At 38.2% G+C, this 24,415-nt stretch overlaps 1 protein-coding gene across 3 annotated transcripts; it reads right to left on the bottom strand.

The window, feature by feature from the left end:
- Positions 1 to 496: 496 nt before the first annotated feature.
- LOC148867991 (uncharacterized) lies at positions 497 to 24,120 on the bottom strand. 3 transcript variants are annotated; one of them, XM_088970379.1, is made up of 8 exons: positions 23,106 to 24,120; positions 19,533 to 19,613; positions 18,402 to 18,476; positions 10,846 to 10,890; positions 10,644 to 10,733; positions 10,014 to 10,115; positions 8,569 to 8,717; positions 497 to 1,192 (listed from the first exon to the last, which is right to left on the bottom strand). In XM_088970379.1, the coding sequence occupies exons 1-8, from the start codon at positions 23,847 to 23,849 to the stop codon at positions 1,051 to 1,053; spliced, it is 1,428 nt and encodes a 475-aa protein (XP_088826505.1). In that variant the 5' UTR covers positions 23,850 to 24,120; the 3' UTR covers positions 497 to 1,050. The 3 variants fall into 3 exon arrangements, with proteins under 3 accessions (XP_088826505.1, XP_088826506.1, XP_088826507.1); XM_088970380.1 differs by lacking the exon at positions 497 to 1,192 and adding an exon at positions 6,945 to 7,278; XM_088970381.1 differs by lacking the exon at positions 497 to 1,192 and adding an exon at positions 7,733 to 8,195.
- Positions 24,121 to 24,415: the final 295 nt, after the last annotated feature.

Below are 24,415 nucleotides of genomic sequence, written 5' to 3'. Positions count from 1 at the left end.
AATTGGGAAGGGAACTGAAATAAATAGAGGTAATAATTGCAATTGTATTGCATGGGGATGGGGAAGGTGCTTCAGCTTCGATACCAGAGAATCCGCACTCCAAAATAATACATGTTTAATTGTTTATATGGACTTTATTATTTACATATGGGGATGGCAAGGCTAAAATTTTCACCACTATTTATAATTACTATTATTTTGATTTCCAATTTCCTGTTTCCACACATACACATACAAAAAAAAATCCCATCTTGATAAACGTGAAATGAATAGTACTTATCCAATAACAAATAAGGTATTATTTATCAAAATTCATAGGTAGGTTTTGATTGGCAAAAACTCTTTTCATACCATATCTTAACATAATCCAAAAGTTTTTGCGTCTAGGCCTAGCGAGTGGAGAGATGGTGGTGGTGGTGGAGCCAATAGTCATTCGGGTTTGTGTAAACGGCATCAAAATAAATAGTACTTCATCCGGGGCCAACTGTACCTTCAGTTTTGGCTTTCAAAAACAAGGCTTCACTATTACTACTTTCACAGTTCACACGATCACGATGTGCGTGATGTTGAAAGCAAAACAACTACGCTTTGACAAAGGCAACCACATTACATTTATATATTATATCTTTACACATCACTAAACATTCCATTTCCTGATCCTGCTGTAAAAATCCATGTGGATTGTGGACCGAGATGTAGCAGACCTGAGGGAGGTTGAATCCAAACCAATATCCAAATTACCGACTCTCTCCTTCAGTTCAAACGTGGCCCATGTTTACTTTGGCCACTAGTGTGGCAATGGATGATACAGGCATCATGGAGAAATCAATAAAACCCCCTTTTTTTGTTTCTATAATTTTGGACATGAGCAATTAAGTCCTCCAACTCAGGTCCAGCACCCATATCCAATCCAGATAGCTGGGATATATGGCCTTTAACATCTTATCAGTTTCTATTGAAAAATGAAGTCACTATAACTTTGGAAGAGAAGCTTTGAGGTGCGTCTAAAAACATTATCTTTAGAATGTTATATGCCCCCACTCAGTTTCACTAAGTTTGCTGTTGGGTTATATGCTGTTGGATTACAGGCAAATCTGTTCTCAGGATACAACAGAGCCTTGGGCGAGAATCTGCAACCAGCAAAGTTGAAGAATATCTGGAGAAACCTTCTGTGAGACTGTAATAGACCGGACTGAAAGAGAGAGAAAGTGGATTTCAAAAATGTGTTTTTGAAGTCTGATTAATGCTCAAATAGTTTATGAAGAAATATGAAGAAAATGTAGGTATTGGCTTAGAGAAGGCACCTTGAACCGTCGCAATTTTAAACATTGTGACTGTTTAAAAAGTAGTTAACAGTTAATGACTATTAACTTTGAATTGTGCATCTTAATCACACCCGGTTGAATTGTAACCGTTGATCTCATCAACGGTGATCAACGGTCAACATCGCACCAAAACCAAAGCCACCCTTCGCGAGCCACGCGGGTGCACACGAAGTGCAAGCAAAGTGCGCCTCTAAGCGCTTCATTGCATTGCACACACGTTGCGCAGCATCAAAGCCCCATACTCTCCTCTACTATTTCTAAGGAGTGTAAATTAACTCCTATTAAAATACTGAAATCAAAGCGTACAATTTTCCAATGTGGGACAAGTTCAAAACTGGATTTTGTAAGAGAAAAGCTAATTTTTCAATCAAGTGTGTAGGTGCAATTTCTCATGTAATTGACCAATCAAACCCATTGGATTTAATCTTTTATGAGATTAAAATCCAATAGTCCCCCACATTGATTGATCAATTACATAGTTCTCTCTCAATTCAAACTACTATGACAGTTATGTATACAAAAGGTATTTATCAACTTAAACCTTTTTGTCAGTATAGATATATTAGAGCCTTGTCAAAGTTATTGGTGGTAAGACCTTAAACCAATTACTCTCAAGACAGGCTAGAGACACCCATACACACAATAATGTCCAGTCTCAAAAAGAGTTTCAAGTTTTGCTCAGCACTGCTATGACCATGTGCTTCTTTTCTGGTTTCATGAACAATCTAGAGAGCAAACCTAAACTCTCATGAGAAATGGCACAACTTCTATGTTCACATAGGTGAAGCTCCACCATGTGTTCCGTTATTTGACACATTTCAGAACTTCATTAAGAGTTTAACTCAACCTCTCATCATAATGGGCAAATGTATATATCAGCATTATTATGTTTAAAACCAAAAGCTAGAATGAAAAATCAAATTCCTCATGCCACTGTTTAGGTGCTTGTTTTAATCCATATAGTGATTTAACCAATTTACAGACTTTCTTCTCATTTCCAGGAAGAACAAATTCTTCTAGTTGTTTCATATAAACCTCTTCATTTAAATCACGATTTAGGAAAGCAGTTTTAACATCCATTTGATGAACAGATAAGTGATAAATGGATGCTAATGCTATGAGTGTTCTAATAGAAGTTCTAACCACTGGTGCATCGGTGTCAAAGTAATCGATCCCTTCCTTTTGAATAAATCCTTTGGCTACCAATCTAGTGTTATGGGCCCGTGAATAGGATCTCATCACGGGTCAGTCCATGGGGAAAACCTCATGTTTTTCCTTGTTCCTCCATTTCCTTGAAGAACCTATCTTTCCGCCCTAAAGGTGATTTGTTCAAGAGATCACCAACTCTCCTTTGCTTTCTTTTCTTGACTAAAATTTTTCATGCCTTTATTAAATAATATCAGCTCCTTAAATAGGAGATTACAAGAGGTAGAATCCTACTTTTAGGAGGACTCCTTGCTAATCTACTACTCTATCCTATTAAACTTATAAGATAAGACTGAACTGATAAGATAAGATAAGACTTCCTTAATCTATCCTACTGAATTGATAAGATAAGATAAGAACTGTAATTAGATAAGATAAGGCTCCCTTAATCTATCATACTAAACTGATAAGATAAGATAAGACTCCTACTAATCTCCGCTACTGAAAGCAGATAAGGTAAGAATACTGAATAGATAAGATAGGATGAGAACACTAAATTGCTACTGCTGAGAACACTAAATTACTACTGTTGTTGCACTAAATTACTACTGCTGCTGCCGGCGCCCACATCATTACCAAGATTTGACCTCCTGGATCGGGTTCCAATGAAGAAGGTTCATCCTCAGACATCTATAGTGAGATACCAAGATTTGACCATGCGTAGCTGCATTCTTTGTCGCGGCCAACTGTAGCCTTAAGGTACTTCTGAGATGTCTTGAACTGTAGAGTACAAAGATTGTGAAGGCCAAGCTGGTGCCACTGAACCACATCATCTGGATCCTCTTCTATTGCCTGTTTTAGTGTGTATAGAGCTTGCTCTTCCACTTCCGTCAAATCATTATGTCCAATTCCAAACATTGCTGCAATTTCATGTTGAGCGTTGTGAACCATGGCAAGTCCTGCCCATGCTATCCAAAGCTCAATTGTTGTAGAGTCCCCTTCTCTGAGTATTGAAGCCATTTCATTCGCAGCCCATGAAAGTTGTTCAGTGGGATCTTGAGACCTTTTTGCATCCTTGATACGATGAAGTGCAACAGCATATCAAATTGACATGCAATTAGGCTCCAACTTTGCTGCCTTCTCCAGGCATTTCCCAGCACTTCTATGATCACCAACCAAATAGTATGCATTAACAAGATTCATCCAGATATGTGCAACCCTAGGATCTGATTTGACTGTAGCTAACAAACTCTTTTGCAACATTTGTAGCCGCAACATGAGGCATGCGAGCTCCTTCACCAGCGATGATGACCTTGGAGTAGTTGCTTTTATTCTTCTTTGAACTCTCATCGATGGAATCCTCGATGACAACGGATTCCTGCTTAATCGGAACATTCTGGGTGTTGCTAACATACGCTAGGGCAACGACCTGCTGTTCGTCGGACGATTCTGCCATGTTTGGTCGGCGACGGTTGTGGTTGCGACCCCTTCCGGGTTCCTTTCCTTACTGAAAAAGTACAACTCCATCAAGCACCTTAATTCTCGGACGTCGTCCTTGATCTCGCGCACCCGCTTGCTGTTTTCCACGAGTTTGTACTCCAGATCATGAACCCTAGACATCAATTGCTCAAAATCACCCATGATGCGTTGCTCTGATACCAAATGTTATGGGCCCGCGAATAGGATCTCATCACGGGTCGATCCACGGGGAAAACCTCATGTTTTCCCTTGTTACTCCCTTTCCTTGAAGAACCTATCTTGCCGCCCTAAAGGTGATTTGTTCAAGAGATCACCAACTCTCCTTTACTCTATTTTCTTGACTGAAATTTTCGATGCCTTTATTGAATAATATCAGCTCCTTAAATAGAAAATTACAAGAGGTAGAATCCTACTTTTAGGAGGACTCCTTGCTAATCTATTACTCTATCCTATTAAACTTATAAGATAAGACTGAACTGATAAGATAAGATAAGACTTCCTTAATCTATCCTACTAAACTGATAAGATAAGATAAGAATTGTAATTAGATAAGATAAGGCTCCCTTAATCTATCCTACTGAAATGATAAGATAAGACTCCTATTAATCCCTGCTACTGAAAGTAGATAAGGTAAGAATGCTGAATAGATAAGATAGGATGAGAACACTAAATTGTTGTTGCTGAGAACACTAAATTACTACTGTTGTTGCACTAAATTATTGCTGCTGCTGTCGGCGCCCACATCATCTAGCCTTAAAAGTTTGTATAGTTCCATCAGTGTTGTATTTTCTTCTAAATACCCATTTACATTTTATTGGTTTTGATCATAGAGGCAAGTCTATTAGTACCCATGTGTTATTTGACATTATTGAATCCATTTAATCATTTATAGCTTTCTTCCAAAAAACAGCATCTCTAGAGGTCATGGCCTCATTGTAAGTTTTTGGATCATTTTCAATGTTTAGGACAATGAGTATCTTATTTAAAATCTTCTCTGTATCAGCCTCAACAAAAAATACAATTGACTGAGTAGAGATAAAATCTGAACTGAAGTGTTTTTCTGTTCTTTGTCTTTGACTTCTTCTAGGTCCTATTGTAGGTGTTACAGTTGTGTCATTTCTTCTTTCAGTCTCATTATTATCAACATATATTGAGATCTGAGTTTCTCTTTCAGGTTCTCTATCGTTTTCCGTGAATTCACTTTTTGTGAATTCAGAATAAAGTTTATTTTCAAATAATTCAACATCTCTAATTTCAATTATTATGTTGAACTCTAAATTAGAAGCATATAGGCTTTGCTATGTTCTGCATATCCAACAAGCATAATTCTCTTAGCTCTGAGTCATAACTTGGTTCTTTTAGGATGTAGAACTCTATAATATGCTAAGCACCCCTACACTTTTAGATATGCAAAATTAGGCTTTCTTCCTGTCCATAATTCATATGGGCATTTGTTATTAACTCTAGAAACAATTCTGTTATGTAAATGATATGCTGTTAAGAGTGCTTCCCCCTACAGGTTTAAAGGTGCATTAACTTTTAACATGCATTTTATCATTTTTGTAAGTGTTCTATTTTTCCTTTCGGTCAGACCATTCTGTTGAATGGTATAAAGAACAAAACACTGATGTATTATTTCAAATTCTTCATAGAAAGAATTAAACTCATTTTTAAAGTATTCAACACCCCTATCACTTCTAAGGATTTTATTTTTCTTTTATAGTTGATTTTCAACTTTAGTCTTATACAATTTAAACATGTCAAATGAATTAGTTGTAGAAGTTGAGAATTTCTCTCAACATTAGGAAAATGTTTCTTACCCATTTTAGATTTTACACATATCTCACATTTTTTAGTTGATTTATTCCTGTAAGCAATTATACCAAGTTTGCTCATCTTCTTTATAGACTTAAAATTCAAGTGTGTTAATCTATCATGCCATAAAGAGAGAATCAACAATATAAGCAGAAATTTTTCCTTCATTAATATTTAATTTGAACATACTATTACAACCATATTCCTTTCCAACAAACATCTCATTCTTGGATATGATTAGTTTGTCGGATTCAAGGACAACTTTGAATCCCCTCTTACAAATAAGATTTACTGAGACCAAGTTCTTTCTAATGTCAAGAACATGGAGAACATTCAGGAGAGTCGGTGTTTTTCCGAAGGTGAAGTTTAACTTTACGTTGCATCTTCCAACAACTTTGACACATGTTTTGGTTTCCCATCTGTACCTCATGGCCATCAATCACTTCTTCATGTGTCTTGAACAAGGACTTGTCCTTACAAACATCGACTGTGGCACCTGAATCAAACCACCATTTAAAAGACGATTCTGCCATATTGAGTTCAATAATCATGACCACTAGATTATCTTCTACCATATTTGTAGACTTGGTTTCGCCTTTTCGATGTCGACAGACTCGGGCATAATGCCCATTCTTTCCACAAACATAACAAGATCATTTCTTATTGTTGCTCTTCTTAAAGTTCGCATCATTCTTCTTTACTTGTAATGCAGGGTTAGTCTTCTTCGATCCGTTTTCCACAAAATTGACTCTAGAGTTCAACATACCGGTCAGGGTCTTATCCCTACTATCTCTAATTAGAGACTCTTCTTCAATACGTAGATGTTGAATTTGCTCCAATATAAGTTCTTCAGCCTTGTGCAGAAGGTTCTTCCTGTAATCCTTCAAAGAGGGTGGAAGTTTGACAATAATTGCTCCCACTTGGAAGTCATTCATGGTGAAGTCAAAATATTATGCAATAAGACACTTATTCGTACTTGTTTCTTGCACCTTGTATTTGAATTCCATGACCTTCTAGATTTCTTTTGGAGATGTAAGTTCCTTGTAGAAGTTATAGAGCCAGTCTGATAAGGCATTCAGTATGTGTCATCGGCACAAAAGTGAATCATCTTCTCGTTTTGCTCTTTCCTTCTTTAGTTTTTCTAAATCTTTATCAGTGGGTTCAAGAAGTGATTGCAGATTTGAGTCTAATAAATAGTATAGTTTTAATATAGTTAGAAAGAAAATCATCTTGTCTTGCCATCGGCTGAATTTTGCTCTATCGAACTGGTCTACTCAAACAAGATCTTGGTTCATCATCTTGGTCGAAACCATGCTTGTTTCTGCCTCCATTGCAAAATAACATTATAAAATTGTTGAAAAATCGAGTCATTGTAACTTTGGAGGAGAAGCTCTAAGGCGCGTCTGAATACACTGTCTTTAGAACGTCATTTGCCCCACTCAGTTTCACTGAGTTTGCTGTTGGGTTACAGGCAAATCCGTTCCTAAGATACAATAGAGCCTTGGGCGAGAATCTGCAACCAACAAAGTTGAAGAATCTTTAGAGAAACCTTTTGTGAGACTAGCAAACCGGACTGAGAGAAAGAAAGTGGATTTCGAAAATGTGTTTTTGAAGTCTGATTCATACTCCTTAAATAGTTTATGAAGAGGTATGAAAAAAATGTAGGTGCTAATTTAGAGAATGCACATTGAACATTCATAATTTCAAACATTGTGACTGTTTAAAAAGTAGTTAACAGTTAATGACTGTTAGCACCGCACCAAAACCTAAGTCGCCCTTCGCGAGTCACGCGAATGCGAGCAAAGTGCGCCTCATTGCGCCGCACGTGTGCACGTGTTGTGCGGTATCAAACCCCCATACCCTCCTCTACTATTTCTAAGGAATGTATATTAGTTCATATTAAAATACTGAAAACAAAATTTATAAATTTTTAATGTGAAACAAGTTCAAAACTGGGTTTTATAAGAAAAAAACTAATTTTTAATCAAATGTGTAAGTACAATTTCTCATGTAATTGACCAATCAAACCCATTGGATTTTAATCCAACAGTTTCACATACTCACATACCTGATTAGAGTTCCACTCATTTATATATTAGGCTGAGTTTGGTTAGGGAAAGGGAATTAGTGGGGTCGGGTCAGAAGCCACCTATGTCATTAAGTCATAGCCAGGCCCTATCCTGACCACAGTCCAAAACTATAAGCCCATATCCGGTTCTAGTTATATGTGGACTTGGACGGAAGAAGCCCATCCATTCATACTTCTATTCCACTACCAGACTAATCTTTCGAAGGAACAAAATTTTAGCCCCTGGAACTGGAAAGGTTCATTTAATTGAAGCAGCAGCAGCAGAAGAATATCTACGTGGTGCACCCGGAACTGTCATCAACCATAGCCCAACCCATACCAGTTCATCACCCCCGACCACCCTAAAAGAACCCAACGCAAGGACGTAAGCCAACTATAATAGAAATTCAGAAAACACATGAATGGACGTGCATATGCATGAAATGATGTAACTAGACTCTAAGAGACCAAGACTAAGAGTGTGGTGGGGCCTTTCCGAAGAGTGAACAGATAAAAGTCGTTTCTAAGGAACATTCTCCCCAAAGCCAGCGTGCCATTCTAAGGAAATCTTGTGAATTGTGACCGGTCCTAACTAGGCATCCAAATGCAACTTATGTAGTCGATGTTTAGATTACTATAAGCGTAATTTTTTAGTGCATATACACAAAATTAATTGTAAATACATGCATAGAGCTAGACTATACAAACATGCCGGTTGAGAGAGAGAGATGTTACAAATAATCCATTGGAAGTCCCCAATCGTCATCTTTCCTCTTTTTTGAACCAAACCGTCGTCTGAAACTTTTTGGGTTGCCTCTTGCAATATCAGAATATCCTCCAAACCCATCTTTGGTAGCTGCCACATACCGAGTATCCCAGAAACCCTGATTTCACCAATGGAAAAACAGTATTAGAAATGTCTCCAAATTTTTAGATGAGTTATAGGCTTGGTAAATAAATAAATAAATACACAAAAGTGGACCGTGTATTTCCATTCTGCTCACAATCAGCTTCCTTTTTCAACTGAATTTTTTAATTGCAACCACCCAATTTCTACAGATTTTCAGTTAATATTTCATACAATCATCACCTTCAGATCATTTCTAGAAAAGTCATAAGGCCAGCTATGTAGTGTTTTCTTTTTTTTTTTTTTTTTGATAAATTTATGGAGCAGAGTGTTGGACAATTAAGAAACAGCATGTCCAAAAGATGAATGTGATTGAAGCTTGTACATTTAGATGGATCATGGATGAGTGGTAAAACTAGAAAGGAGAGTCTGAAATGAGTCATATGTAGGAAGTTAAGAATAGAATAGGTGATAAAATGAGAGAAAACAGACTAAGGTAGTTTGTGCACATGCATAGAGAATCTACAATACCTGTGAGAAGTTTTCTATTAGAAGCTGAAGAAGCTACAAGAGCTAGGGGAAGACCGAAAAAGGACATAGGTGGAAGTAGTAGTAAGAAATGATTTAAGTGCCCATAATTTGATAATAGATAATATGGCACTGAACAGAATGGAATGGCGAAACAAGATTTGTGTAGCCAAACCTATATAGTTGGGACAAGGCTTAGATGATGACGATGATGATGATGATCACCTTCAGATCATTAATTTATTTTAACTAAAAGAGGTTGAGTCTGCAATTTACCACAAACTAATTTGATATCTCCTTGCTTCATTTATTTTAGGTGGAGAGGATTCAATCAAGTTAAACACCACAGCAATAAACCATCAAACTGAGCCATAAAAGACGCATCAGAACTTGTTCTCCGATGAGTAAACTAACACAGAATGGGTATAATGAAACAATGATTCATGGAAATTTAAGAGGGTAATTTGAGAACTACTGGTATAATACCCTTGATAAGACTACCGCTTTTATTTTGGAAAAAGAATGAGACTGACAAACCATTCAAAAGTGTACATTGATTATAACCAGGAACATGTAGCGGTTACTCCTAATTTTTAGGGTACTGTGCATCATTTTGATGCCACCATAACATACAGTAAGAATTCATGCTTATAGTGAGCAAATTTATTTTTGAAAGCAGACATGTTAAGTTGTCACATAAACAAGAGGCTGTCACAAATTTCCAGCTTACCCTTTGGCATGCTGCCCCAGAAACAACCTGAGAAACATGACAAGTGATACCTTATATACTTACGTCTAGACTTACCTTTGTTAGTCTTTGTACATGGGAGGCTGCAGCTTCATGCACTACCACAGTGTCGGAGGCAACTTCAAGAACATCATCAACAGACAAAGCATATGTGCTAACCTGAATCATCATAATCCAATTACATTTAAAATGTTGGTAGGTAGATGAATAAAAAAAAAAGTCGGTAGGTTCATTTAAAGATGTGGAAAAGCATCGCAAAGTCATATTGTGCAGACTGAACCAAATAATTAGTAAAATGCCATATGATAGATGTCCACTTCAGCAGACAAGATGCTAGTCTTCCAAATTCTTGGATAATGGACAGTGTTCCACTAGAACATAATGATTCAATATGCCATCACCAGACAAAGCATATGTGCTAACCTGAATCATCATAAGCCAATTACATTTAAAATGTTGGTAGGTTCATTTAAAGATGTGGCAGAGCATCACAAAGTCATATTGTGCAGACTGAACCAAATGATTGGTAAACTGCTATATGGCGGATGCCCACTTCGGCATACAAGTGCCAGTCTTCCAAATTCTTGGATAATGGACAATGTTCCACTTTAACATAATGATTCAATATGAAATTGGTATCTTATTGTTGTTTCCATAATAGCTATAAGTACAGCCTAATCAACTTACCAAACTTGATGGGATAACAGAAATTCCAAAAGAATCAAACTCAAGTGATTCCACTGCCCCTGAGTTGATGCTAAAATTGTAGCCTCGCACCTTGGAATGCAAAAGAACAAAAATGAGATATCTCTGGCATATACAATGAACTATGTGCATCTAAATGCAGGAGAAGCTGTGCTAGTCCTTGCATTCTCAGACTGACACTGACCTTTCCAATATTGTGTCTGCTAGGTGTTACAACATCGTATCCTACCTAAGAAAAAAAAATATACATCAGTCTTGCCATATACAAATTGAAACATAATTTGCCAGCAATCACAGAGCCACATGAAAGGCTAACAAGAAAGGGAACTGGTATTCGTTAGTACTACAATAGCAGTTTACCCAAGAAAGGGTACTAAAATAACAAATTCTTCTACGCTGCTTTGATCAAGGGGGTGGAAACAAATAGTGAAAATATTTTGAAGGATGCAAGTTCCAGTAGCTTGAGCAGGTTTGAAATCCTTCTTTTCATCCTTCTCTTGGGTGAAATGTTCTGTTCCCCCCCCCCCCCCCCCAAAGTGCTGACTAGTCAACCACAAAAGGGAATGGTGCTAAATTTAAGATAATGATGCATATTGTTTTAATAAAGACTGAAAAACAAACATATGATAACACTTAGCCTATGTTGTAAATGCAGAAGCTTTTTGATGTTTGGGTGCTAGCTCATCACCCTACACTCCATTGTGATCTTTGTGTTTTTAATGAAATTGTTTGATTTACTATGATTTGTGGTAAATCCTTTACAACACCACACCATAATTTGGAAGAAGACCTAAAAAAACTCCTCTACTCTTTCCTCCTTTATCTTATGCCTTGGTTCTATTTTATATACCTTCATCCAACCACATGCCATCAGAAACTTAAACCAATTCACATGCATACAACAACATAAATGTATATGGCATATCTAACAGTATTTTAAAAATCTAGAGATAGATACAAATGAGTTAATTTTTAAAACAATTTGGTGATCTACCAGATCAATTGACATAATGATCGTGAGAATTTGTCAAAAGTTTTAGTGCCGGCTTCCAATCTGACGCAACCTTCCTTTATCCAGGTTTGGGACTGATGGTGTAAGACAAGCTCATACTGATGGAATTCATCAATTGGCATAATTGATATTTATTTTTTTTCCCCAGGAGACATATGGTGTATATGCCAACTAGAACAAGTGCAGATAAATGTGGCCCCCAATTTATGTCAGGTCACTAATCAGTGCATTAATAACAATGACTAGGTGAAGCTTGAATATTTTTTTTTTTTTATCAATAACTGTGAATTGAATTGAATTAAGATTATGAAAAATTACAAAGCAAGGGGGCTAAACAATCTTAGCTCCTGAGTACAAGCATTGAATACCAAATTACAATTACAATACAGCCCAAAATATAGAATTTCTGTTCACCCCTTGCCTAGCTAGACCATCTGCCAGTGAGTTTGCACTTCTCTTTACCCATTTGTACCAAATTTCAATGTCCCTAGCCATTTAAAATTTCTATTTTCATTGCTGTAATTCCATAGCCTAGAGTTATACTCTTTTAACCAGTTCACCACAACTTCAGAGTCTCCTTCTATGATCAGCTTATTAAAATGCATATCCTTGACTCTTTGTACCCCTTCAAGAGCTGCAAGTATCTCAGCCCTCAAGGAGTCTCCCACCCCTATTGGTCCAGAGAACATAGCTAACAGATTCCCTTGTTCATCTCTTATTGCTCCCCCTATTCCAGATGGCCCTGGATTACCCATACTGTTGCCATCAAAATTCAGTTCAATAAAGCCATGAGGTGGAGGAATCCAACAAGAGTTTGATGCCTTCTTTGCTGAAGCTAATTCTGCAACCTCCTTCCAGCATGTGTACAAGGGAATCTGTTACATCAACTGAGAAGCTTGAATTTTTCATTTACATTTTCCTTTTGGTGTTGGGGGGGATGGCTCAATTACCAGTCATGTGTACAAGCATTTACCATGCTCGGTTCATTTTATTGGGAGAATCGACTGAGAATAAGTCACACAATTGCAGTAAAGTACATTAATTAATCAAGATATAAACACAAGTTTATATCATTTCCCTCTTTTCTTTTTCCCTTTTCTTTCCTCTTATTCATTTAGTTACCTTTCTATTTCTCCATGTTAGGCAATTGTGTAGCTAAACTTTGCACTTTGAAGAAGTTAATGTAGCAGTTATCAGGCATGTGATAAAGGGCAGACAACCAACATAGAGCATCTTTATCATCTGATCAACAGGGTACCACAATGGTACTCTCAAGATTTTATTGGTCCACATGCTTTGGCCAATGAAATTGGATGAATAGAGGGTTGGTTGTCATTCACTCAAGATTTTATTTCCTTAATTATGATCCCATTAAATATATCTAGTCTTATGCTGAAAAATATGTCCTTTCCAAATAATGACAGAATCAACACAAAGCAGGGATGACGTAAACCAAAGCATAACATTGCCACCATGACATTTTTTAGGTGATGATAGAAAAAAATTATTTTCCCTTAAAAGGATCACCAGTGATTGAATAACATTGGTCACAATTTTGATAATGAAAACCTCCACCACGGGTGCACTGGTAGTTGTTGTAGAGAATCTTCTCCAAAAGAGCAATTCCCTGTTTTATATGAAATAGCCCAAAACAGAAATGCTGATGTGAGGGATTGCTTAGAAAATAGGAATGATACGGCGATTTGGGGCCTAGAATTTAGAAGGAATTCAAATGATTGGGAGATAAACACAATGGCTGAGCTGTTGAGTGGGAGAAAGCAGGTCATTTCTGTTAGTGTCGAGTATTTAGGGGTATTTCTGTCTTTGTGTTTGTGTTTAGGTGCTGATGTGTAAGTTTATATTAGACTTAATGTCCCTAACTTAAGTAGGGACATATGTGACTCTTCCACATTATTTTAGTAATATAAAATACATCTGGCTGAATGGGAGAGTGTTTCTTTCTCTCATTCGAACCAGAATCTTTCCTCTTTGTTTCTCTTCTGCTCTTCTCTCTCTCTCTCCTTCTCTATTCTCTCTTCTCTCTCTCGTCCTTGACTGTTATCAGTCTAACAGGCAGACCAAACACTAACATGGTATTAGAGCTGAATTGAGCAAATCGGATCTGCCCAGAATTCTGTTATCTGCGCACCCAGCCTAGGGTTTTCTCTTGTTTTTTTCGCCATCAGCTAGAGATAAGGGAAAGGGCTGAAAAGGAGTGATCGCCCTCTTCCCTTGGAGGTTTCTATAACTTCAGTTGTGGTGTTTGTGGTCGGTTGCTGCAGTTTCTAAGAAGCCCTCCCCTCATTGATGAAGAGAAGAGGGCTGATTCATGTAGTGCAGTGGGTGTCTTGTGTGGTCTGATTTTCGGGTGATCAGGTAAGGTTTTATGCATTTTTTCTTGGTGTGAATCAAATGAGAAGTCTATTTCAGACTGTATGGTGGGATTTCAGATTGTAGTGTGCTAGGGTTTGTGCACCTTTAAGTGTGATTCAAAGGGGGGGGGGGGGGGTCCTCAAACAGTGTGGTGAAGTTTCAGGCAGTCGTGGAGTTGGGTTTGTGGTGTAAAGAGTGTAATTTGCAGCACTAGTAAGTGCTGAAATCAGCGTGCAGTGTGATATAGTGTGCAGTTTGCCAAATTCAGCAATGGGAAACAACAGTGATAGCAAGACTAGTGTGATGATCCCTATTGACTACCTGAATGTTCAAATGACCTCCATTAAGCTGAATGGAGAAAATTATGTACCTTGGGCCAAATTTGTAGAAGTCTTTCTTAAGACAAAGAAGAAGGTGAAGCACATAAGGGACGAAAAACCTTCCACCAATTCTCATGAGTATGATGATTGGGAGCAAGCAGATGCACAGATCATCACATAGTTATGGAATAGTATGGAACCCAAGATTAGTATAAATTTCATGTTCCTTGATACTGCCAAAGAAGTGTGGTACCATGCTAAGAAGTTGTATTCGAGTCAAGACAACACAACCAGAGTATATCAATTGTACTAGGAATACTTTAATCTACAACAGGGTAATCAGAGTCTTGAGGAGTACTATGCTAGTATGAGAAACATTCGTAATGAATTGAATGCTTATTACCCCCTTACTTCTGATGTCAAAATTCAACAACAACAGAGAGAACAACTTGATGTGACTCGGTTTTTGGTGGGGCTGAAATATGAATATGAACCAGTGCGGGCTTAGATACTAGGAGGGTCAGCTCTTCCTTCATTAGAAGAGGTGTTTGCTCGATTAAGGAGGATTTCCATTGGAAATACCGAGAACCCTAATATTTCCGATAGATCAGCCCTATCAGTATCCAGAGGTTGTGGTGTTAGAGGTGGAGCTCAGGGAGCTCAGTCTGGCCGTGGTGATAGTAGTGGACCGGCATATGGCCGGAGTGGTGGCAGTGGACCTACATATAACCGTGGTGGTAGTCGTACTAGAGGTCGAGATTTAGGGGGAGCCCGTGGCAGATGACGTAGTTCGGGTCCAAGGAGGTGTACACACTGTGGTATGGATGGGAATACCATTAATTAGTGCTATGACTTGCATGGTCCATCTTCAAGTTGGGCCAATCATGCCGTGACCAGTGACAGTAGCTTCAGACAGGAATGGACAAGTTAGATGCACGGTCTATTAAGTGCATCTTCCTTGGCTATATCCGGACTCAAAAAGGGTATGTGTTATCTAGCTCTTGACGTTCCTTTGTATGTGCTGATGTTACTTTCTTTGAGTCTACTTCATTCTTCTTTGGGTCCAGTGATGTCTCTTCCTCCTCATCACCTCCTCCCCTTCCTCTTCCAGTTGTGGACTTTGTTCCCGCAGTGACCAAGTCTTTGCCTCCGGTGCCACCACCTGTTGAACGACCACCAATCCATCGCATGTATACACATCGCCCACGTGTACTGGCTCCTCCTCCAGCTTCATCATCGTCAACAGATCTAGCAGTTGTTACCACACCAACCCCGACCCCAGTATCTGATCTTGATCTTTCCATTGCCTTGCGGAAAGGTAAGCGTAGTTGTACCCTTCATCCTATTTCTAATTATGTTTCACTGACTCACCTTTCCATTTCCCATCACTAGTTTATCTCTTTGTTATCCCCTGTTGTTATACCGAAGGATGTCCAGGAAGCCCTTGCCTCTCCAGGATGGTGCCGTGCGATGGAAGAAGAACTCTCAGCTCTGGCTCATAATCATACATAGAAACTCACCACTCTTCCTCTTGGTAAGTAGGTTGTTGGCTGTAAGTGGGTTTATACGGTTAAGTACTTACCTGATGGTAGTGTAGAGCGACTGAAAGCTAGATTGGTTGTCAAAGGGTATTCCCAAACCTATGGTATTGATTACACAAATATTTTTTCCCTGGTTGCTAAGATTGGTTCAACCTGTGTTGTGATTTCTCTTGCTGCGATGTATGATTGGCCCCTCTATCAGCTTGATATCAAGAATGCCTTCTTGCATGGTGATCTGCTCGATGAGGTTTATATGGAGCAACCACCAAGGTTTGCTGCTCAGGGGGAGGATCGTAAGGTGTGCCAACTACTAAAGGCCATTATGGGCTTAAATAGTCTCCTCGATGATGGTTTGGCAGATTTAATGAGATAGTAAAGAAGTTTTGTATGAAACAGTGCCAAGTTGACCATTCCGTCTTCAGTCATGACTCTCAAGCAGGGAGGATCCTATTAGTGGTGTATGTAGATGATATTGTCATTACCAAGAATGATAAAATGGGCATTGATAGGTTGAAGAAGATCTTTCTGCAGGAACATTTTCAGACAAAGGACTTTGGTAGATTGAAGTATTTCTTGGGGATAGAAATAGTAAGGTCCAATCATGGCATTAACTTGTGTTAGAGGAAATATGTTTTTGATTTGCTTGAAGAAACATGGTTGTTAGGTGCTAAACCAATTGAAACTCCTATAGAAACAAACACTAAGCTAAGCAATGATATGGGTGAAGTGTTTGAAGACCCTGGTAGATACCGGCGGCAGGTAGGTAAACTGAACTACCTAACCATCACTAGGCCGTCTTTCATTCGCAGTTAGTGTGGTAATCAGTTCATGCAGAAACCTCTGGTTCCACATTGGGATGCGGTCACAAGGATTGTAGGTATTTAAAGGGGGATCCTGGTCGCGGTTTGATATACAGAAGTGGTGGAAAACTTGAAATAGAAGGATATACTGATGCTGATTGGGCCGGTTTTGTATCTAATACGAGATCTACCACATGCTATTGCACTTTGGGGGTAATATGGTGACATGGAAAAGCAAGAAGCAGACAGTTGTGGCAAGAAGCAGTGTAGAGGCAGAATATAGAGCTAACCTTCTACAGGAGATGGGATACACTGTTGATACTCCAATGAAGCTCCACTATGACAATCAGGCTGTAGTTCACATTTCCTCTAATCCGGTGTTTCATGAGAGAACCAAACACATAGAGGTTGACTGTCACTTTCTTAGAGAGAAGGTGCTGAGTGAAGTGATAGACACTGCATATGTGAACACAGGGAACCAGTGGGCAGATTTGTTTACTAAATGATTGAGCTGGGGGAGAGTGGACTACATATATAACAAGCTGGGATTATATGATATATACTCTCCAGTTTGAGGGGGAGTTTTAGTGTTGAGTATGTAGGGGTGTTTCTGTTTTTGTGCTTGTGTTTAGGTATTGATGTGTAAGTTTATGTTAGATTTAAAATACATCTGGCCGAATGGGAGAGTGTGTTTTTCTCTCATTCGAACCAGAATCTTTCCTCGTTTCTCTTCTGCTCTTCTCCTTTCTCTCTTTCTCTCCTTCTCTCTTCTCTCTCTCTATTCCTTGACTGTTATCAGTCTAACAGGCTGACTGAACACTAACAATTTCACTGTTAAAATCTTACTTCAGAGCAGCCAAACTGTTTTCCTTGGGATCAAGTATGGAATCCCTGTATCCCATCTAAGGTGGCTTTTTTAGGGTGGATGGCCTCACTTGTCAAAGTCAATCTGATCAGAAGAGGAATGATACTGAATAGTGATATCTGTCCATTATGCAATGAACGCTCAGAATCGTAAAATCACCTCTTAATACATAGTGGTTTTTCTTTCCACTTATGGAGCCTAGCCTTACAATGCTTTGGGGTTCAATTCTGTTTACTGGAACCAATTTTGGAATTAATTAAAGGATGAAGCCTGCAGGGGTTAAGCAGAAGAGGGAAGGTCATATGGGGTATTTTACCTGCAGATATTATTTGGGCAGTTTGTTAGGAAAGGAATGTGTATTTTCTAGAACAAACACACAGACATAGATGTAAAAAGAAGCAAGTTAAAACGGTTATTATGTTCATGGTTAAGTATACAAAAAACTTTCAAGGGAGTCTAGCCAAATTCTTCTCTTTATGCTGGATCTCTGTTATTTATTTATTTTTTTTTTGTTCGATAAATTGGATCTCTGTTAATTTAGCCATACTTTTTGTCTAGTCTTGTATATCCCTACTGTACAGTCTCTCAATGCACATGGGTAAGTTGTGTGTGTGTGTGTGTATAATGAGTTGACATATCAAATGGCTATAAACACATAACTTGTTAAGCATTAAGTCCCCCCCCCCTCGGCCCTCTCACCTTGACAAGGCTAGTCATATGTTGAATTTCTATTTACCAAGTGCATTTTTGTATCCCAATCTTCCATTTTGCATATTGCAGTTTACATTTACAGTCTGATGTTATAGGCAGTAAAAGAAGAATGCCATACCAAAGTATCCAGTCCAATCATTTTAAGCTGATTCTCCAGTATGCACTCGTCTTGTACAAGCACAACATCCCCAACCTGTTAAAATAGATAGAATTTGATGAACACAATAGATAAGCAAGTAATAATGTAGAGAATTTTACATCAGGACAAGATTAAATAATTAATACAGCCTTTGGCTATAGGTATATCTACAGTTTCAGAACAATAGATGTCAGCTAAATGCCATTACCCAATGCTGGTCCCAGCTATCCATAGTCTTGGGAGAGAGAGAGAGAGGGGGGGGGACTGGATATAGACCAAACCTACAGCATTTGCAGCAAAAAGTTGCTGTTAAATCATACTCGCGCGTAAGTTTCTTGTGCTTGTCAGCCCAACATTTTACAATTGCACCAAGCTATTGCCCCCTAGAACTATAGCTATAAATTACAAACAGAACATCACGATAATTAGCCGTTGCAAACTTGCAATCATCCATTGATGAGAGCATTTGTCAAGTTTCCTATAGGGTCTTTCAGGCTTTTCAAAGCCCAGAGGACCAAAATTTGGTCTTTTCTGTTTGCAAAAGGACAGAAATCTGGTAAGATCCAATCCCCACAAAGTTCATGAAAGCCCAAAATGACCGAAAATCGGGAAGCTTCAAGTGAAAACTTTGATCTTTCTGTGCCTAAAATACCCTTCTACTTCATTTTTAACAGCCCAATAGACCAAGATACTTACCAAACAGCCTTGGTCTTTAAAGGTAAGCTCCAAAAAGCTCACTGTCTTTTGGCCTGCTGGGCTGTCGAAAGATCTACTTAAAAAGAATTGCAAAACAGCCTCTCTGACTTGATGCCGGAGATTCCCCAGGTAAGAACTACTACAAAATTAGTAGGTCCCAATTACAATGCCTGTATAAACAAGTCAAACAAAAATTCCATTTCTGAATACAAATAATTACTAGAATTCAAAACTTATTTTCTGCCACCTCCATGCCTATGTAATGGATGCCCTAAAAAGAGATTATCTGTTCTTCAGATTATACATGGTTCTTCAAAGAAATACATTTTCTCATACATACATCCAATCTTGCTCCCATATAGCATACTTTTATTGGTTATATACACATATATAATAGAGGAAAGTTAGACATACCCGGAAGACATCATCCAGAAGAAACCTTTCTGTTTCCCCAGATAGCAAGCTTGGCCGAACTTCTATGACAAGTACTTCCCACTGGACCAAATTTCACAAAATTAATAATGTTATGCAAAAGAACATTACTAAACAGCACTAGAGAATAAGTTATGAGAATGTCAGTAATATAAATGAACATAAAGCTTAAAAAATAAGAAATCCAATACAAATGAATTGTGTGGGGTTAAAAGAATAAAAATTAAATAAGAATAATAGAAAATCCAGACCTATAACAAACTTCACTGAAACGTTATTGGAAATGGCTTGACAACTGGAACTGCACAACTTTAAATTGAGGATACCAGACTCCATTAACAGTAACAGGGATGTGTATTGTGTTTCTTCTCTAATTAATGAAGTCCATATTTCATTACCATCATCATCCAAGCCTTATTCCAACAATATGGGGTCAGGTTACATTAATCCTATTTTTCCATTCCGTTCTATTTCTTTTTTTTTTTTTAAGAAAAGGTGAAGTATATTTTTCATTAACAAAAGACAAAAAACATGTATAACAAGTTGCTGTATACAGGGGTATAAACAATCAATACACATATAATCCTAAAACCCCACACCCTGCCTTACAAAAAGATTATCATATACCAAAAAGAAATTAAAATTTCTCTCCCTGAATAGTTTGTTAGTAGCAAGCCAAGAAAACAATTTCCCCAAGATTTTCTGGTATACTGTGTCTACTGAGCTGCTCTTGTTTTTGAAAATTCTTGCATTTCTCCTTCCATACACCAAGAAACTGCTGCAGGAGCAATGTTCCACACCACCTTCCCCCTCTTAGTTAGACCTTCAACTCTCCAGCTTTGTATGAAATCCACCACCAAATCTGGAATACAAGTTTGCACCTCAAATACTTTCCATATCTTTGACCAAGCCCCATGGGAAAATCTACAATGTAACATCAGATGGCTAACTGAGTCAACCTGCCCCTCACATAAAACGCGACTAGTGGACTCCAGATGCATACCCTTCCTGATCAAGTTATCCCTGGTTAAAATTATGTTTAGATAGGTAGTTCAAACAAAGGAAGCTACCTTTGAAGGGGCATTATTACACCAAACAATATTTACCGGAATGGCCTGATCCTCTGATCTGGAAATGTAATTGTAGGAAGACTTGACAGTAAAAGCTCCAGACCCGGTTCATAATTTCGATATCAATAGGCGTTTCGCCATGTAGAGATGGAGATATTTCTGAGATATTTGCTAAGATATTAGGAAAATCTTAAATATCAAGAAAGTTTTATAGAAACATGACATTGGTTAATAAACCTTTAAAGAATCAATAGAAAAAATATAATGCACATTTAAGGCTCAAAAACCATAGGAAAGGATGTATAAATCAAATAGGAAAAAATTACAAGACTTTAATAGGTACCTTTCTCTATCTCCCTTTTTGCCTTTTAACCATCTTCTTTTGTCTTTTTTGTTACTATTATGTTTTGATTAGATTGAGAACACTCTTTGTAGTTATATGCATTTTTCAACTTCTTTTGAATTATAGTGACTTAGTAAGTGAATCGCATGAAAATAGTAAGCCAATTATCCAGTCATGAATTCTCCATTGGTTCTTTTAAGAAAACACTTCTAAAAAATTATGATGATTGTAATAAAATATCAAAAAAATTATAATATTAACCTTACACAGTCTATCAACAAAATCTGAAATATCGATGACATATCAGCAAAATATCAGACATTTAGAGAAAAAAAAGATCCCCAGAAAATTTCAAATTGCTACTTAGCAAAACGGGATATATCAAGGATATTTTTCCAAATATCATCGATATTGCGAACCACAGATCCAGATTTCTCCCACTCCCACATCCTTCTATCATTGCTCCCTACCTCCACTTGTGTGCTATATAATTTGTGTAGCATTTGCACCATTGCCTCAACCTCCCAATCATTTAGGTTTCTTCTACATTGAGGATTTCATACCACAATCCCATTCTATACCTGCAGGCAATCTTCCACCCAAGCTTCTTTGTCCAGCGCCAACTCAAACAAGATAGGGAAAGTTTCTTTCAAAGGTCTGCCTTCACACCAAGAGTCTTTCCAGAATTTTACATGTTGGCCATCTCCAATCTTGAACCTTACTCCCTTTATGAATAGATCATAGACTTTCCTTAATTTCCCTCCAAGCAAAGCACCCATAAGATTGATTAGGCACCCCTGGCTCCCATCCCAAAGGACTCTGTCCATATTTGGCAATTACCATCCTTTTGCATAAGCCTCTTTGGCTCTCACCAAACCTCCAAAACTACTTTCCCAGAAGGGCTGTGTTAACATCCTTCACTCTCCATACACCCAATCCTCCTTGAAGTTTAGATTTACTTACCTTTTCCCAACCAACCAAGTTGTATTTCTTCTCATCCTTCCATCCTCCCCATAAAAAATCTCTCATTTTCTTTTCCATTACATGTATCATTCCAGCTGAAATTGGATGTAAAGATAGCAGGTACATAGGTAGAGAAGACAGTACAGTATTTTAGTAAAGTAACTTTTCCTCCATAAGAGAGATATTTGGCATTCCAAGAGGCCAGCCTCTTATCAATTCTCTCCCACAATGGGTTCCCACACTGCTTTGGAGTTGCATTTTACACCCAATGGCATCCCCAGATATTCCAGAGGCAAACTTCCTGTTCTGCACTCCCACTTATCTGCTCAACTTTGTAAGTTTTGCACTTCCCCGACTGTGACCAGCTCACTTTTGTACTTAGTTATGTGTAAACCTGACACAACCTCAAACTGCTAAGTACAGCCATTACATAGTTAAGCTGCTCAAGAGAAGCATCACAAGATATAAGTGTATCATCAGCAAACAGCAAATTGCAGCAAGGAAACCTCTCTGTTTCATCCCCCACTGCAAAGCCTCCTACAAAATCCCTGAAGTGGCCCTTTTCATCATTCTGTTCAAAGCTTCTGTCACACATATAAACAAAAAAGGGGAAAGTGGATCCCCTTGCCTCAGTCCACTTGTGCTCTTAAAACACCCACAAGAAACATCAATCACCAAGACAGAAAAATAACGGGTGTTGGTACAAACCTTCATCCAGCTACTCCATTTATATCCAAAATTCAATCCGTTCTATTTAATAAAACGATATAATCCAATCTCAAACTAAGTGATGGTTGACAACACGAAATATAACCAAGGTTCTGAAGATCTAAAATATGTGGTTAAAGGCTTGATTGTTCCCTAGGATGTTGAGAGAGGAAAAGAAAGGATGGAGGGAAGGAGGAAAGGAGTCTTAGTTTGCAGTCTATTCTATCCAATTCTCAAATACTCAGTGTAATTAATTAGTAGTTATAAAGTACCACTCAATGCTACTTTATCCATAAAAAAAGAGGTAGTATTCAATTCTAAAATCGAGTCCTGTTTATTGACTCGATTATACTAGCCAAGTATTTCTGAATAAAACCATTCGATCTTCTAAAAGGAACGTCAGTGGTGTACTAGATTCTTTCAAGTGAGAAACTAAAATAACGTGGGGAAAGAAAGGATCCCAGAACTTACTGAGTTGGTGTCAACCCAAAGTTGCGAGACAAAGCCCAAGCTAAGAGCAGACTGCACGCTAATCACTTGCTTTGCTAGCATGTTCGATCTCTTTATTACTTGCCTTCTTCCACCTTTCAAACCCGACTTTTCGATAGACTGCTCGAGATCCTCCGCCGAACCAGCCCTACTCGAGCCTTCAACTTGAGTCAAATCCTCACCCCCCACGTTCCCCAAAGTCGTGGTACTTCTATTCTCATTTTTCAAATCAGTCTTCGTCTCAAGGAAATCAAAATCCGAAGAGACAGATGCACTGTTATTGTCATTTTGTACTCTTTCCTCCTTATTGAAACCAATTCCTTTTTCCTTTGCCCAGTTGAGAGACGCACACTTTTCTTCTCCACCTTTATGTCGTGTCTCAAACTCATAATTTCTTTTATCTTTCTCCTTGAACCCGAATTCATCAAAAAGATCATAGTTTTCCGGGCCTAACACATCCGACTTGTTCATCTTTACAGAATTCATTGATCTCGAACCACCTATTTCGCACCCATTTTGTACAAAACGGTTTCCTGTAAACTGAAACCCACCATTTCTGTGAGCTGCTAGAACTGGATTACAGCCATTTGAAGGTTTTGTACAAAACCTGTAACTGATCATTCCTGACGGATCCGGTGTATAAATTGTCAGCTTAGAGTTACATCTTACTAACCCTAATCTTCGAGTTTCAATGCCCAAACACGCAAGACGAACACAATCGCACATATTGAACTTCCAAACCCTAGATTTTCGAGTTTCCTCTTCGAGGAATCATACAGGGAAGACGCGAAGGAAGCAACGAAAAATCAAAGGGTAAATTACAAAGATCCATGGGTCAGTGACAAAGACCCTTATTCTTTCTTTTGCAACACAGGCCCCCCTGAACTTTAGCCGTGAGACAAAGACCTCCTCCGTTGGCGTTCCGTCAGCTATCAGCGAAAAAGATTTATACAGGGAAGACGCGAAGGAAGCAACGAAAAATCAAAGGGTAAATTACAAAGATCCATGGGTCAGTGACAAAGACCCTTATTCTTTCTTTTGCAACACAGGCCCCCCTGAACTTTAGCCGTGAGACAAAGACCTCCTCCGTTGGCGTTCCGTCAGCTATCAGCGAAAAAGATTTTCATTTCACTATTACAAGAGTTGTAAATCTCCAAACTGCCCTTTTATAATTATTTGGATAATTTTACACTTACTATCATTTTTATACATAATAATCCCACTCTCAAATCTCTCTCCCCTATTTCACCCCCTTCAAGTTGCTCTCTTTCCAAATCCCAACCACACTGCCT

Source organism: Nelumbo lutea, chromosome 2 (assembly GCF_056320005.1).
Source record: "Nelumbo lutea isolate HS-2025 chromosome 2, American lotus-T2T, whole genome shotgun sequence".
Classification (NCBI taxonomy): domain Eukaryota; kingdom Viridiplantae; phylum Streptophyta; class Magnoliopsida; order Proteales; family Nelumbonaceae; genus Nelumbo; species Nelumbo lutea.
The sequence above is the reverse complement of the archived record's forward strand: the minus strand, read 5'-3'. Positions and strand labels throughout refer to the sequence as shown.